Source organism: Toxotes jaculatrix, chromosome 16 (assembly GCF_017976425.1).
Source record: "Toxotes jaculatrix isolate fToxJac2 chromosome 16, fToxJac2.pri, whole genome shotgun sequence".
NCBI lineage: Eukaryota > Metazoa > Chordata > Actinopteri > Toxotidae > Toxotes > Toxotes jaculatrix.
The window spans coordinates 8,648,706-8,662,472 of NC_054409.1; the positions used below are offsets into that span (position 1 = coordinate 8,648,706).

The 13,767-nt window shown below is 42.8% G+C and overlaps 1 protein-coding gene across 3 annotated transcripts in view; it reads right to left on the reverse strand.

Annotated features, from left to right (window-relative positions):
- grin1a (glutamate receptor, ionotropic, N-methyl D-aspartate 1a) overlaps positions 1-12,488 on the reverse strand; it is a 29,293-nt gene extending 16,805 nt beyond the window's left edge. For 2 of the 3 annotated variants that reach the window (XM_041059033.1, XM_041059032.1), the window contains exons 1-8: positions 12,237-12,488; positions 9,446-9,580; positions 8,394-8,570; positions 3,856-3,918; positions 2,962-3,059; positions 2,406-2,527; positions 1,202-1,376; positions 752-896 (exon numbers count right to left, since the gene is read on the reverse strand). In XM_041059033.1, the coding sequence (XP_040914967.1) occupies positions 752-896; positions 1,202-1,376; positions 2,406-2,527; positions 2,962-3,059; positions 3,856-3,918; positions 8,394-8,570; positions 9,446-9,580; positions 12,237-12,485 (1,164 nt within the window). In that variant the 5' untranslated portion in view covers positions 12,486-12,488. The remainder of the gene's footprint in view (positions 1-751; positions 897-1,201; positions 1,377-2,405; positions 2,528-2,961; positions 3,060-3,855; positions 3,919-8,393; positions 8,571-9,445; positions 9,581-12,236) is intronic. The other variant, XM_041059034.1, reaches the window with a different exon arrangement.
- Positions 12,489-13,767: the final 1,279 nt, after the last annotated feature.

Below are 13,767 nucleotides of genomic sequence, written 5' to 3' on the forward strand. Positions count from 1 at the left end.
ACTAATGAGCTTCTGTCACAGCATCTGCTCATTTAGCTCGTGCAAAACAGTTTTCAAATTTTTACATTTTTTGCTGTTGTTTGCGAAATTGAGCACACATTGCAACAGCTTGAAACGTGCATTATGCTACAACCATTTATCTTAACAAAGCCATCTACTAATTTCAAAAGTCTACAGTCATTTTTAAGTTAAAGGGTAACTTAACACCCCCTGAAAATCTTGTTTTTGCAGACATCTGATAGTCTAACTTCTAACCACACATGCTGGCTATGGCCAGAGGTGAAACAGGCTAAAAACTTTTGGCCAGCCTGGTGTTAAGTTGCTCCTTAACTCGTCATTTTCTCTCCTTCTCTCTCCTCTTTCTCTTGCCCTCATCTGTTGTGGATTTTATTTGTACTGTAAGTTCCAATTCATCATTAGCAATAAATATTTGAAATCCCCCTCATTCACTAAGACAGACAGCAGTTTCGTGGTTTTAGAGTTGGGTGAACTGCAGAGTGTTTTTTTTCCCCCAGATACTGAGGACAGTGGAGTTGTCCTACATTAAGTGCATTGTACTATAGATAGAAAACTGGGTCTGCATGTCCAGTTTGGAAAAAAAACAAAAAAAAAAAAACATGGATCACTCTGTTCATAGAGCAGCTACAGTGCAACCTACTCATGGGCAGTGAAGAAACTTTTCTTAAACTCCTATAAAACTGGTTCACAGCTGTATCACAGAGGCCACAGTTACCTCTGCCTCTCAGTTTACCTGTGTTCCATTGTATATGCCAACTTGTATGAGTCGAGTCTTCTGGTAGTTGAGTATGCTGTAGTGGGCGTACTTCCTGTCGCCGTCGTCGTTGAACTCCACGCGTCCTGTGAGGCCCTCTGGGTATTTAGATGACATCAGCACCCTGTAGCAAGCAAATAAAAACAATTATACGTGTGAATGAGCGCATGTGTTCATGCATGGATACCGTGAGTCATCTATTAAGAAGGCAGCAGTGCATTTTACTGAACAGGGCTCTCAGTTCAGTGCTCAGCCAATCAGAAACTGGACAAACCTGAACCTGTCATAATAATTGAACTGTAACACCCTCAATAAACATCAATTTAAAAAAAAAATCATCACACCTTTACCATTTATATCAGCAAAAAGAAAAGAAAAAAAAAGAAAAATAGAGCTAAAGGATTCTGTTAGGTCTGTATTCAGTCTCACCGTTTAAAAAGGGGCCCCGTTTTCCAAATGTTGGTGTTGCCCACGCATCCTCTGGGGGGTTCTGTAATATTTTCCTTCTCAAAGAGCTCCTGGATGGACTGAGCCACCACAGCCACTGCATCATTGATATGGGCTGATTCATTCTTCCCGTTGATGAGCTGGAGGCCGATCAGACCTGAGAGCAGGCCGACAACAAAGGCAGTCACTAACCTGAGCAAACTCCTGCCTCCCTGGATCCTTTTGCAATGCACAAAGTGGAAAAAAACTTATAGGGCCTCCGGTTTAGACATCCTGAATAAAGGTCAGACATCAGTTGCATGATCCATCTTCGCTGCCTTTGCTTAGTCTGTTGGAGGATAACTCAAAAAAAAAAAAAAAGTACCCACATCTTGTCATTTATGAGATTAGGCAACAGAAATAAATGGATCATTTTTCTGATGTTGCCACTGATGACCTTTTCACAGCATGTGTAAAGAGTCCCTTGAAGTTGGATCTCTTTTTTTTTGTGGCCCTACCAGCTAAGGTTTGTATAATCAGGACAGGCAAAGTATTATCTGTGTCAGGACCAAACGAAAATACCATCAGACCTAAATTTCAACCAAGCAACAATCCAACTTCAGCTAAGTTTTCTGATTGCAACCAGGTCCATCAGTCCTGCAGACTCCTGGAAGAAGCTGCAGCGGAGGTGGATGACAGGAGACACAGACAGGACAAAGAAAACAGTCTGGGGTTGGTTGTGTTAGAGTGCCTGGGGGGAAAAAAACGCTCAACATTTGTGACCAGAAAGTGAGAAAATATTGTGAGAAACTTGTGCAGAAAACCCAGGAACAAAGAGAAGAAATGCTGTTGTATCTTACCATTTTATCAGTTACCTGATGTCAAACTCTCCCTTTATAATTCATTAGAAACCAGGACATTAATATGGCAGAAGAGCACTGTGAATTTACCTGGGAATAATCCAGGACGCACACATTTAACTGTGGACACATTCAAAAATGTGGACACACCACATTTAAACCTTTAAGCACCAGAATGCTTAAACATTTAAATGCTCAACACACAACAAACCATTACACAGCTGATCATATGATGCATCCGTTGTTCAACGGTTAATCTCTCTAATCCTGTATGTGTTATGATCGGCCTCTGAGCAAAGCCCGGGTTAACTCGTGTATTCCCACTGATCTCTGTCGGATGAACGTACCGTCTGGCGCCTCGCTCAGGGCTTTACCCGACATCTCCCTCTCGCCCACCAGCCACACGTAGCCCGAGCCTGTCATGTTGAGGAAGCGGGCAGCCTTGTACACTGCAGCAGCGTCTTCCTCACTGGAATTTTACCATGTTCAAAACAGATAAAAGATTGTTTTCCACATCAGAGCACGCTGAATGAAAAGACGTAAAAGTCTTAGTCACAAAAGACTCTTGTTCAACATATCACATATATAATTAGTGTCTGCTTCTGTTTTTTAAAATGCTGTGCAGCACTTCAAATACATCATCATAATTTAAACATTAACAGCTGGGTCAAGGTTTAGGATGAATTAGGTTTAAGCATCATCTTCACAGCCAAATCTTGTTTCTTTTCCTATTTTGAATACATTTTTCATAATGTGGATTAAAAATGCATCCACACTGGTGCAGCTGCAACCTCAAGGGCATTTTTACGCAGGTGTCAGGTCAATACGAGGCCGTCATCGGTGCTCCCTCTGAAGCTGTGGGTGAAATTCATGTGCAGTTTGTGATCGCAGTGAAAATCTCACCTGGCGGAGAGAATGATGACTCGGGCCTCCAGCTCTTTCGCCTCCAGCAGCAGGGCAGTTAAGTTAGTCTCCTGGCTGAACTGGAGGACTTTCTCTGCCTGTGATCGGGGCATAAGAAAGGTCAAGCCAGCTACTAATCCCTACCTCAGACACCATGCTGCCTCTTTACCTGCTTGGTTCGAGCTTGGCCGATGTTTTTTTTTTTTTTTTTTTTTTTTAAACGAGAGACAGAGATAAAAAGGAAAGCGATCCAGGGGAACCGGCTGAACTAAAAAAAAAAAAAAAAAAAAAAAAAAGCTTGAAGGGAAAAAAAACTTTTGCATTTGTTTGCATGCAAACTGAGGGTTATCAAGGCTCCAAAGAAGGACGTGCATGTGTTAGGTAGGGGGAAGAAGAAGGTCAATGCAACCAGTAACTAAAAACGGGTGAAGGGGGGTGAGGGGGACGTTTTCCCCCAACAAAAAAACTGCTGAAAACTAGGGAAGTGCTACAGAACAGGAGGAAGTAGCATCTGGGAAACGGTTTTGTCCCACACTACCGGTTCTCCACAAAGGAATGGACTTGCAAACTCTTTTTGTGTGTGAGTGTGTGTTCTGAGTACATGCATTCCTTTATTGAAGGAGAAAATGAAAATGATAAAAGCGGGACGCTGTTCACTGGTTTCTTTTTTTTTTTTTTTTTTTTTTTCTGTGATGACCGGAAATTATAGATTTTTCATAACAAAATCATTCTTCATTTAAATCATAGGGAAATGTCTCAAAGTAAAAAATTAAAGAAAACACGTGCTACCAAGAGAGGGACATTTCTGGGTCGGCTGGTGACTGGTTTGGGCTGGTTTCTAGTTGCTACGTTTGGAAAGTTGGTGGGCGGCGTGCATTGACCATGCAAATATACCTTAGGTCCTCGCTTGTTGTCATAGGACAGTTGGTCGAGGTTTTCATAGTTCCTTTTTTTATTCTGATGAGTAATGTGCACAGAGAAAATATGCAGACACAGAAAAATATTATAAACAGTTGAAAATGGAGGGCAGTAAAGCATTCCAACAAATCTCCACTTTTCTGCTTCAAACTGGGATCTTTAACCGAGGGGCTTGCAAAGAACATCAGAGATGACCACTTATCAATACAGCTGAAATCATGTATACTTAAATTAATAAATATAAATATATAGAATGCTACTCAGAGTGATTTACTCATTGTATTAGATGCACCAGTTATCAGCAATGCTTCAGTGATTCACCAGCAACAGTCAGTTAAAAGAAATAATTGGATCAAAAGAACCATATTGTAAATTAACATCACACATCTGCAAAGGTGACAACTCACAAACAAGCATCTCTGTCGAAGACAGCGATCAGATTTTCGAAACTAACACCATCAAGTCCAAAATGTAATCAAAATTTTTTTGGTCTCATTACAAGTTTTACAGCATGTAAACTTGCAATCTGTCCAACCATCTGTGGAGGTGACAGCATTTTTAACTGGCCCTGAAGTGACCGGACACTTCAAAAGCTAGAAACCATCACCTGTGGTTATACAACAGCTTTAGTTACCAGTTTAATTATGATTCACAAAATCAAATTAATCCAAGTAAGAAAAGCACTTATCAAGCTTAAATCACAAACACAAGCCAACAATTCACACTCTGATATCCCACAATGTAATTCCAACAAAGAGTCTAAAGCTCTGTACCAGTTCAGTACTTGAATTTTTAATGTACTCTGGACTAATAGTTCTGTCCTACCATTTACTGCACAAAGGGAATAGAGGCTGTGCTCACAGCTGGGAAGAATTAAGATTAATTGTGTATGGCAGTGAGACAGCTCCAGAAAGACCTAGGAAAATAAAACATTAAATCTTAAGAAAAGATCTCGCTTTGCAAAGTTTAGCAACCCTTTTTTTACATTAACTGCTAAAACAATATAGTACTGTATAAAGACTGTATTGGACTTGCTGTATACAAAGATACTGACTCTGACTCACTGAGCAGGATGAACTTAGGTCAGACACCTGAGGTGTCACCATTTGGATTCCAGTCTTATTTTGCGTTCTGTGAGAGGAGACACTCAGGAGTCCTGCCAGAGACACGGAGCCATTTTGCAGGAAAATACATCCTCTTTCTGCTTCAAAGAGTTTCTTACACAGCTGCCTTACTTCACAGCTCATACCTCAGTGCACTCTGGGTCTGATTCCCTCCCCTTCAGGAAGGCAAAGCTGGCAGTGCATCAGCACAATATTCAGGCTGACAAGAAAATTCACAACAAACACCGTCCACAAACTCTTCCATTCACATCAACTGAAAGTGTTTAAGACCTGTTATACAAGCTGGTGCTACTGTGATCTTTGTGTTTGTCATGTTAGTTTCAGTAACTGTGATTTTAAATGTTGATGTAATTGTTACATCCTGAATCATAATCAGGAATTTAAAACAATTTTATCGAAACTGAAATGCCATCATTTCTTCTCGTGTACTGAAAACACTACAACAAACTGTCAGCGGGATTATAGACGATTCTACTCATCCTCTTTGTCTTTTTTTCTCTCTGTTTTTCTGAGCGATCTATTTTTGTATCCTCAGTCGTGCATTAATATTTCATGTTGTGTTGGTCACGTTTGCTCTCTGACTAGGTCCACTGTGTCCAGAGCCTCTTTGCTGGTGGTGACAGTGATCCCCCAGTGACATGTGCGACTTCTCTAACGACTTCTCTTGCAATCAAGCTAAAAATAATGTAACTTTACTGAGTTGATGCAGCACAGCTGGGTAATTAACAAGAATAACACCTCTCTGGTTTAATTAGAGCATAATGCGTCAAAGCTGTGAACATCCTTTACCATCAGCTACCAAAGCTCTTACTGCATTTACAGTGTAGGTATTTATCTGACACTGTCATCCAAACAAACCTACGATGAAAGGGCTGGTACAGTTTTCATTATTCTGCTGATGTGGTGACGCACATGGGCTGTCAGAGCAAAGGCCAAAGTGAGCTACTTAGCTACTCAAGGCAACGTAGTCACCAGGCAGCATCCTAAATAAATAAAATAAAATCAGAATTTATTTGGATTTTTGGATCATTTGACTATTTAAAGGTACAAGATGCTGCTCCTCACAGCATTGCAGGCATTTTGGAGGTGAAACACCAAATTTTGATATTTGGTGAAATTATCAAAATGATGGTTTGCATGTCAAGGTTATCGTGGCCTCTTTTTTCATGCACTTTCAATTTCTGCATGAATGCCACTTTATCAAACAGGTATCAAGAAAAGAATAAGGTTGATGCTTTTCTATATTTTTCTTACCGTGAACGAATCCCATGAATAGAACAAAACCAACAATGTGACTTCTCTACCCTCTCTGTGGCTCTCGGCCGCAAGCACATTTGTGCCAACAGTGTTACAGTGCACGACGTAAATCTTTAAAAATGGCTCACAGATGCATCGTTTCATTTTTAACATTACCTGAGACGACTGGGCGCTGTAGCTTTTCGGTAAATGTTACTCAAACAGGAGTAAATATTGCACCTCTGGGAGACTATTTTCAGTTAATACATATCCCCGCTCTAATGAGAATGTTTGTGGGACCTTCCCTTTCCAAACTACATCCAGTCATTTCAGTTTGCCACAGGTGGAGTCCAATCAAGTTCTAGACACATCTGAGGGATAATTAAAGCAAACAGGAAGCACCTGGCCACAGTTTGAAGTGCCACAGCAAAGGATCTGAAACCTTTTGATAAATAAGAGAACTAAGTGTTTAATTTTTTAATAAATTTAAATAAATAAAAATTTCTTAAAATGTGGTTTCACTTTGTCATGATGGGTTATTTAGTGTAGATTGATGGTAATTTTATCCATGTAAAATTAAATCTACAACACAATAAAGTGTGTAAAAATAAAAAAAAATGAAGAGGTCTGAATATTTCCTGAAGCCACTGTATATCAGACTTTGGACACACAGATACTGTTGTTGTTAGCAGAATATATGAAGTCTTGGTTTTGGTCTTTTCATGGGATTTGTTGAAAATGAGAAAAATATAGAATTTCGAGTCCTTTGAGTTTTAACAGAGTTTCTGTTTGATTGGTTCTGTGCACATTCATTTGGGGTGATGTTCAAATGAATCCTGCTCAGAGTCCCAAAAATGCTCGAGCTGGCCCTGCAGTCATAACTAAATATATGCATAATTAAAAGCCTCAAAGTAGAGCGTTGCCGCAACTTCTCTCAGTATTATGGGATTGAATGGGGTGCACAGATGGGTTCATTCTGAGATCCAAACTCAGATTAGACAAACATCAAAAGAACTTCCTGGATCCAAGGGCTTTTAATACGCAAATTCCTCTCCTACAGCGCAGGATGTGAGTCACTACTAGATGATCTGACTGTCAGTGGCGTTTGCATGGATGCGGTTGCACAGTTCAGTGCAATTAATTCAGATGTTTGAAATGTTTTTGTATCAGTGGATGTTGATCAGTACTGATCACGGTCACTTAATCTAAGCAGCATGCAGCTGCGTTTTATCTGTAGCTGCCCTCGACAAATTACCCCGGGTGTGTGTCACACTCGGTGTCTCATCAGCTTCTGATTTAATTAAATCTCTGAATCGAGACTCATTTCGTTCCGTCACACAATTACAGCAAAGAGCCCCAGAGAGGGACAAGCATGACAGAGTATAAAGAAAAACCATATCCCAAGGTAATTTGGTCTTATTAAATGAATGCATAAAATAGATGGCACTTGTTTTGTTTTTTTTCCTCTCCCTCTCTCTCCCTCGCTCTCTGTTCCTAAAGGGCACACATCATCGCAGTCTCAAGTCTGTTTTGGCTCAAAGAAGATCAGCATTTCACTGACCCACATACACAGCTCAGAGCTACACTTAAAATGGATGCATCAGCTGTATCTGGAAGGGCGAAAACATCTCCCGGATCTCATGAACATGACTTCGCAGGGTGCAATAAAACACAAGGCCTCTGCGTACAGTAATGAAGCTGGCTCTCATCACACACCGAGAGGACAGAAACACCTGACTTCCACCAGGGCCCTAAGAAAACAGTCCAGCAATTCAGTCTGTGATGGTTTGCAAAGCCCCACGTTAAAGTCCACTATTTGGCTCCCACTGTGGATAGACACAGGATAATTTGGACTATGGCGAAAAGCAACGTGAAGATGAGCAAATAAACATACAAACTTTTGTCAGATTAGACCACATTAAACGCTGTTGATGTCTCTAGGCATGTTAGCCAATGTTTACACAATGGTGAGAAAGAGATGTAGCCACACAACAGAAAGGAAAACAGTTACATACATAGAAGACCTCTGAGGTTTAAAAACCCTTACGCACTCGCACGCTCATACTCACGCACTCTGAGGAGGGGGGTGGGGTGGGGGTGGGGATTGGGTCGGGTCGGGGTGGGGGAGGTGCCCAGGGAGCTGGAGCGTCTCACCTTTGTTTCTCTCTCTTCCAAGAGGGTCTCGAGCCTCTTTTGAGCAGCCCGCCCCTCGTGGTCGTCGCTCACTATCAGGATGATGTGGTTCCAGTTGAACTCGCGCATCAGGTCGAACCACACGTGCGCCTGGTGGGAGTAGGGAGGGACTGTCCGCAGGAAGGACAGGTGGATACTCTGAGGAGGACGAAGCAGGAAGCGAAGGGATTAACACTCTCACTTTTCATTTGATCTTCAGTGAATGACTCATCACTTGCAGTACAGTAATGAGTGGACCAAGAGCAGATTCAGGCCTTCTTAAAGGTTACTTAAAGGTAATACACATAACACTCAGAAAACCCTTGTTATTACTGACCCCAGTGGCTGTTAAATGAACTGCAGTCAGCATAATGTTACACTCGGTTACTGGCGCAATAGTTTCGATTGCAAGGTTCTAAAATCTTTTCTCCAGCAAAGGGCCATTTAGTTTACGTTTCTAACTCTATGTTGTCATACTGACTCAACACATATAATTATAAGCATTTCTTCTAGGAGAAGTGACACCACTTATCAATGATGAAAACCGAAGGCCAAACTTAATCACTGAGGGACAAACATCCTGTAAAAAAGCATTAAAATTGTCTCATCATCTCTTGATCTCTGCACAGACACCTCTGACTCCTTTCAAATCTCTGGATTTAATGCCTCTGATTTCCTTTCATTTGCAAGATTAGGAGAGATGCCACTTAAATAGACTTTAAATTGAGTCCTTGGCATTTTATTTATGTGATTGCTTTAAAGTTTCATTTTAGTGGTTTGTGCTTCACAAAAACATTACTCAGGTCGGAGGCATTATTAATGATGTTCTTTCAATTTTCGGCTGGAAACCCATTTAATCACAGCTTCCCTAATGGACAGTGATGGGACGTTTAATCTAAGAAGCTTTTGAAGCTGCCCCAGGGGAGCTCCTCACTCCCTCGCTCTCTGTTCACTCTCTTCCTGTTTCCCTCTCTCTCTCTCTCTCTCTCTCTCTCTCCGTCTCTCTCTTTACATCTCTCTCATCCATCACTCACCTTATCTGAGTAGATGGACATGCGGGTGGTGAGCCCCACCACAGGGATGCGGTAGAAGCCTGCAGTGTAGGAGACAGGCGTTGGAGTGAGGTGGTCATTGGACTGGGGAGGGTGACTCACCAGGATGGCGTAGACCTGCAGAGATATGGAAGATGAACACTTTGTCATTCTGAAGACAGAGTGTTAAAAGCAGTAGTCTTACTAAGATAAAGACTTAGGTCTCCATTTTGAACACACCAAAGATTTACTTTCTTTCTATTCGTTTTCTTTTATCTGTCATTTAGTACTTTTATGGATAATAAGCAACAAAACATTGCATGTATGACAAAACACAACTTACAAACAAATGTAAACATTAATTTATCCCACATGATGTGTATAAAATAACATGGGAGACCATGGAGTGTATGACGCTGGTCCGACATGCCTGCATATATTTCTTGTAAGATAAAAAAACAACAGGAAACAGTCATCTCAAGACTCTTTTTTTTTTTAACACCAACTAAAACTAAAGATGAATATGTGATATTTACAATTATAAAAAATTCATTTCAGAGTCAAGATTTCATCAGTTAATGCTGATTAACCTGCAAGTGGGACGTGGGGAAAAAGTGAGTCATAGATCCCCCTGAGCCTCATCGTTCGGTTATAAGTTGAATTAATTCAAATGTATTTAATGGCTGTTATTTTTAGTTTATATTTACATTTAATCCAATTCATACAAACAAATTAGCCCACTGAATCTAGGCTCTGGGGCAGCTGTCTACTTTGCATGGATGGGAGTCCAGCCTTGGCTGAAACATCCACTTTTCTGCGTCAAGATGAATTAAACTTGTGTGCACTTTAAATACAATATAGTCATCTTTTCGTGGGTGCAACCGCTGCCCTAAAACGTTATATAACAGCTTAAAAATAACATTTTCGAACGGTGAAGGTCTTTGTAAACTGTAGTCAGGGACCAACTCGTCCATAACAGAGAAACAGAAGAGCAAAGAATTTTCTTCCTTTGTCTTCACTGTGTGGGTTGGTAGACTAATATATATACTAATTTGTGGCTATTTGGTTTAGTCTTATTCCTGCATTACACAAACCAAAGCCGGCCAGCTGCTCTGGTAAAAAAAATGAACCTCTGTGTTCCTCTCTTAAAGATCAGTCTTGAGAAATGCTACGGATATCTGGGGGAAGAGAAATAAAGTTGGCAGGGCTGTGCAGGCACGGATTATTGGATATGAGCGGTCCGTATGGTTGGGTCAAAAATGGGGTCTATCTTCCAAGGACTGCTCCCAGGCATCTACTCCTCCATCTGCCACAGACTTTCCCTCTCTCAGTGACGGCTACTACAAGCCGATCTCATCTGATTAAAGCTTCCATAGACTTTCTGTCTAAATTACAGTTGATTCTGTCTCATTTACAGAAGGTTTGTGTGGAGTGAGCTGAACTATTGTTGGTGTAATCTGTACAGCCTAATGGGTGGATTGCATACGCATGAGTCGGGTGACACAAGACTGGATGCGACAGTGTTATTCTACAAGCCTGTATCAGTTAGAGTCATTACACTGAGCAAAGGACCAAGGACATGAAAGCAGCACTGAAGCTGTGGGTGTTTTTTTTTTTTTTGCGTGAAGCTTAATTATGTGTGTGGGAGAAACAGGAGCGAGAGCAAGAGGGACTTCACGCCTCAACATGCTGTGACATAATGTTGGCGCTTTTAAAAAGCCATGCAGAGCATCACATAGGAAGATGGTCGGTGCATTTTAGTGTGCGTCAGTGTTTTAACAACTCTCCAAGGCACACACACACTCACCATGGATTACTTATGAAATATGTTTTGTTTGTCAGATCTGCAGCATATATGGTGGGAATCTTTACGCTTGTGTGGCTGAAAAAAAAAAAAGATTTCCTGGAAGATCAGCAGTTAAGCACTTTTTTAAAATAGAATAACATTTTTTTTTATGTTACCACTGCATCATATCGTACAGATTGCAGCTGAGAGAGTGATCCACGCCTGGAGGCCAACTCACAAAAAGTGTTTGCTCAAACTGTCCACAGCCATGCCAGCCTCCTCACGCCAAAAATGTCATCATGCATCGCACACACATTGAACGCCAAGTTGTTAATTGCAAACGACGTATTGCACATTTTCACTCCTCACTGGTTCCTTTGCAGTTCAGTAGATCTGCAGCTGTGTGTCCTGAAATGTGCAGTTGCCCTCTCATCTGAGATATGCCTCAATCCAAAGCCTATTTTTGGACATCTGTAAAACAGATGGGTCTGGGGGGAGTTCACAGTATTTGAACTGTACAAAGTGGACTGATTTGTGGGTTAGGTGTACAAGTGTAGCCTGGATGCCAAACTGGACAAAAGACAGGTCTGTCATAATACTAATAATAATAGCAGGCTGGCTGCTTTCTGTCAGTGCTGGGGAATATGTTCATGCTGAGTGGACAGCTCAGCTGCTTTGTCTGGATACAAGCCTGATGATGATCTAGTCATGGCAACAAATCTGGTCTAATACCCACTTCAGTGGCCCACTTGTGTGAGAAAACGCATCTGATTATGACATGTAAATGTTTCCTGAAAGCACCAACTTTCTATAGCGAGGCACAGGGATTTCTAGGCTGCTGTTCCCCCAAAACACCCTGATGCAGAGTCTGAGAGCGAACCATTTTACACTGAGGCGTAAGGAGGTATGCCTCAGTGTATGTGGCTGGTGTCATATGCTGTGATTCAGAGGTGAATGAAGGATGAAGGCTTGATGTATAGCGCCCATGCAGAGGTGGCAGTGAACTACCTGACTGGAGATGAGGTCCTCGCAGACGGAGAGAGCCATCTGGATGGCGTTGGGTTTATGCGTTACGGAGATGGCGGTCAGCTTGAATTTGTCCCTGCCGTAGACCTGGTTGGCCTGGGTCACGGCATCTTTGAAGACCTGCTCGTACCTCTTCTGGCTCAGGACGGCCCCGATGTTCACGATCTTCGGCTCGCAGCCGGCCCGCGCGCAGGAGCACGAGAAGAGCACCGCCAGCAGAAACAGACGCATCGTGTGGACCACCAAACAGCACAGTGCAGCCCGGTCGCTTTTCTCTCCGGTGGCGGGTCGGCTCGACCAGCTTCTGGACAGCAGCGCGGCTCAGCCAGTTGAATGCACGACTGCAGACACGATCAAGGTGGGCGGTGTGAGCGAGGGAGGGAGGCCAAAAAAGGAAGAAGGCTGGAAATATAGGTGGATTTACGTGCAATGCGGAGGAATGTGCATAATCATATTAGGGGCAGGCTGTTAACCAGGGACGTCCAACCCGCATTGTGCATCTTTTTTTTTTTCTTTGCTCTCCTCTGCAGAATTCCTCAAACCTCTCTGTGGCTTTGTAAGAAGAGTTGAGGCATACTCCAAGCTTCCAGGCGGCTTCTTCTCCGGGGTGTGTATCGCTTCCTGCAGACGCAGCTCCCTGCGCTCTGTGCGGACTGATCGCACCGATGAGTCGCTGGCTGGTCGCTCCGGGCTGAGCGGCTGCTGTCCTTGGTGCTGACAGCTGTGCATGCGCGCCGCGGTGCTAGTTGCGCGCTCCCGCCGTATCGGCTCCCCCACTCTGGGTTTTGCGCGTTGGCGTGCTGCTCCTGCTCCTGCTGCTGACGGTGCTGGAGCAGAAGCCGCTCGTATGAAAAATAAATGTACTCACTTGTTCAAAATACACTCGATTACCATGTTATTCATAATAGGACATGAAAGGCAAGATCAGTGAAGGAAGCGCACACGCAGTGTTGGGTTGCATACCTGCAGGGCATGGATAGGCTGCAAAATTAATTCACATTAATGTGATCTTTGTCAGTGCGTGTGGTTTGAAATGAGAACCAGACGGTTTTGAGATTTTCCCCCTTAAATAGCCTGATTACACACGAGCAGATGGAGGGGAGGAGGGAAGGATGTTTATTCCAACCTAGCGGGTTTCAGGTCAGAGTTGAGTTGAGCCCTGGACACGGGCTTTAATGTCAGTTATTTTCCTCCTAAACTGAAAGGAGAGTCTGATTTGTCGCAGCTCTGTGCGTAAAGTGGACCGACCTCCTTGGGCAGCGCGCAGGATGTCAGTGCCATCCGTCTCTCCGGCCGTCACACTTCAGCACGAGCGCCTTGTCTTGTGTCTTTAATCTCGCGTGTGTGCAGACGGCGTGGGGTGGGGTTTGGGGGCTGGGGTGAATCAGACTGTGGCGTGGACGTTGCGCAATCTCTGACCCCGCGTTTTGGAGTGTTTAAGTGACTGTTGGGAGCATCCCTGCAGCTAGATACATGAGCAGAATCAACCTCCTGGTTACCAAGGAAACAAGAT